Source organism: Poecilia reticulata, unplaced genomic scaffold (genome assembly GCF_000633615.1).
Source record: "Poecilia reticulata strain Guanapo unplaced genomic scaffold, Guppy_female_1.0+MT scaffold_282, whole genome shotgun sequence".
Taxonomy (NCBI): Eukaryota; Metazoa; Chordata; class Actinopteri; order Cyprinodontiformes; family Poeciliidae; genus Poecilia; species Poecilia reticulata.
Window position 1 is genome coordinate 6,267 of NW_007615061.1, and position 2,854 is coordinate 9,120.

General features: G+C 43.8%; 1 protein-coding gene across 4 annotated transcripts in view; it reads left to right on the forward strand.

Annotated features, from left to right (window-relative positions):
- Positions 1-563: 563 nt before the first annotated feature.
- The window catches only part of jakmip3 (Janus kinase and microtubule interacting protein 3), a 28,430-nt gene continuing 26,139 nt past the window's right edge, over positions 564-2,854 (forward strand). For all 4 annotated transcript variants that reach the window (XM_008403041.2, XM_008403042.2, XM_008403043.2 and 1 more), the window contains exons 1-3: positions 564-855; positions 1,980-2,182; positions 2,577-2,819. In XM_008403041.2, the coding sequence (XP_008401263.1) occupies positions 2,048-2,182; positions 2,577-2,819 (378 nt within the window). In that variant the 5' untranslated portion in view covers positions 564-855; positions 1,980-2,047. The remainder of the gene's footprint in view (positions 856-1,979; positions 2,183-2,576; positions 2,820-2,854) is intronic.

A 2,854-nucleotide genomic window follows, 5' to 3' on the forward strand; every position in this document is an offset into this window, starting at 1 on the left:
ACACACACACACACACACACACACACACACACACACACACACACACACACTCTGTTAGTGAAAGGTGAAATTGAGCTGATTTCATCTAGACCCAGAGTAAGGAATGATAGAAAGCAAAAGGATGGGAGACATGTTGTCTCTGAGCTCTACCTGTCGTGTTGTGCTGATGAAAGCTGCTGCAGTCAGCATTGTTCCCTCCAGCTGATTGGTCAAAAGTGTTTCCTGAAATATCATTATGCCACTTTTCCCCTCCGGTTTATTTCCTGGCATGTCTGTTTTCTATTCTTCACACCCAGCAGCAGCTCAGCTGTGGAAACTCTGGCATGGATCTCATTGTGTTCTGATCGTCACTGGACTCCTGGTCCACCCGACATTAATTACACATTAACCAGCAACCTTATGTCAGCTAATGTTTCTGTTGTCATAGAAACCATCTTCATAGTATCAACAGTCGCCTGGTAGGGTCTCACTGCTAAGAGATGCTAAACCTCCAGTCAGTTGTGATGACAGGCTTTGTCCTGCAGGGGGAGAAAAATCAGAAAACTGAGCTGAATCACACCAAGGGATGCTGGGAGGAGAGGAAGAGGAGGAAGAGGAAGAAGAGGAAAAGGAGGTGATGATGTAAGCAGAAGCTGCAGAGATGCTAGCAGCCGAGTGACAGAGGAACCCAAAGTGACGGAGCCAACCAGCATCTACAGGCTGGCAGAGAGGCAGCAGCACACACACCCCGACACACACACTCACCCCGATACACACACACTGTAAGCTGCAGTGGAGCTAGCTTCTGATAGCATGCTGCACAGGAGGCTGATCAGCACAAACAACGATGAGGCGTCCAAAGCATCCTGCTGCACGGTAAGTTCTGCATCTTTCTGCTGCTGATGCTGACAGCTGATCCTGTTCCCATGGAAACAATCAACCTGTCACTGCCCTTCATCACACAGAAGGATCAGGAAGTCTCTGCAGAGTACGAATAAAATACTGGACAGTTCAGAACAGAGACTCTACAGGGATGCAGCTGAGCTAGCAGAACCACAGAGAAGCACAGAAACTATCAGGATGCAGCTGCTGCACAAACACTACAGATGGATGTGACTCCTGAAATGTTACTGACATTTATCCAAAATACACAATATTATAATACAGTGACAGCACACTAATCCAGCTGGTACTTAAGAAATAAATACTGCAGAGAAACACGACAGCAGATGACTGACAAACATCTCAGATTGTGACGCTCCACTAAAACTAAACACAAACACATTATGGAGAATAATTATTCAATCCCCAGACAATTTCATGACCTCACAAATAAATGAACAGTTTGTAATTTTATGGATGGTCTATTGAAAGAAAATCAACAAAAATGTGAAATACGGGTTATAAATACATTTATTAAAGTTTCCTGCAGATCCTGGAGCAAAACGTGTCTCAACAGTTGAATCTGGACTCTTGCAGCAGCACAGATCTTTATTGAAGTTGGTCACCAGGTTTGCAAACAAAGCTCAAAAATCCTGAAGGTTGGCAACTTTTCTCTCTAGTTTTCCTTCACCTTGAGGTTAACTTCTCCTCAGAACGAAACGTCTCAGTGGTGCAGAGGTTGAAATGCAGCAGGCAGATTTAGTAACATTTGTCTTGCAAACATATAAGGCCATATAAGGAATATAGTACCGGACACTCACAGGCGGTTGCTGTCAAATCCTAAAATGTTTTTAAAAAGCATGGTGACGGTCATGCTAACATTAGCCAATCTATCTAAAGAGGATTAGAAAATTCTTCCCCTTGATCAAATATAAATCAGATTATCAAATTAAATGTTTTGTGCTAGTGTTTGTCTTTCTCTCTTGAAATATGCTGACCACAACGGACTTAATTTCTTTCAAAAATATTACAGAAATCATCTGCAGAACCTGCTGAGCTACAACACAAATCCTTCACATCCTACAGAGCTACACAGTGACAACTTCCTGTGTCCACAGGTGCAGATGTAGGAAGGATCAGGCTGACATTTAGCTGGAGGAGGGCGAGGAGCCAGCAGCTGTTGGTTATGTCAAAACGAGGAGTAGCAGGCCGAGGAAAAGGAGAGCGACCAGACGCCATGGCAACCCTTCAAGCGGCCAATGAGGAACTGAGAGCCAAACTGACGGAGATTCAGATTGAACTCCAACAGGAGAAAAACAAGGTTAGGACTGGAGATCCAAATGTCCCACTGTGACTGCAGTAGTTTCTTTAGTAGGACAACTACAGGTATTCTCAAACCAGAACTACTAGTTTCTGTGCTACTGTCAGAGACACTACTATAGTAGCCTTTGCTATAGTTACTGTAGTATATTCTGTAACCCAATGCATTTACTTTACCAATTTGTTACTGTAGTAACTCTAGTGGTATTAATACAATTACAGTAGCAATTCTACTTGTGCTATAAAAGTTTCTGTAATAACACCGTTGTTGTATTTATCACTTTTTTGGGACTAGTACAGTTTTTGTGGTACCTCCAGTAGTAGTACTTGATGTACTGCGGTACTGTCAGTAGTACTATGTCTGTGTGAGGTACCGTTGTTTCTGGCTTCAACAGGTGAGCCGCCTGGAGAGAGAGAAGAGTCAGGAGTTGAAGGCGGAGCATAACCGTGCAACGGTCACCCTGACGGAGCTGAAGACCAAACTCCATGAAGAGAAGCAGAAGGAGCTGGCGGTTACCAGGGAGACGTTGCTACGGCAACATGAGATGGAGCTAATGAGGGTCATTAAGATTAAAGATGGAGAAATCCAACGTCTGAATGGACTCGTCCAAAACCTGAGAGACGGATCAACGGACAAGGTGATCATCAACTGATCGTCAATATTTCACAACAT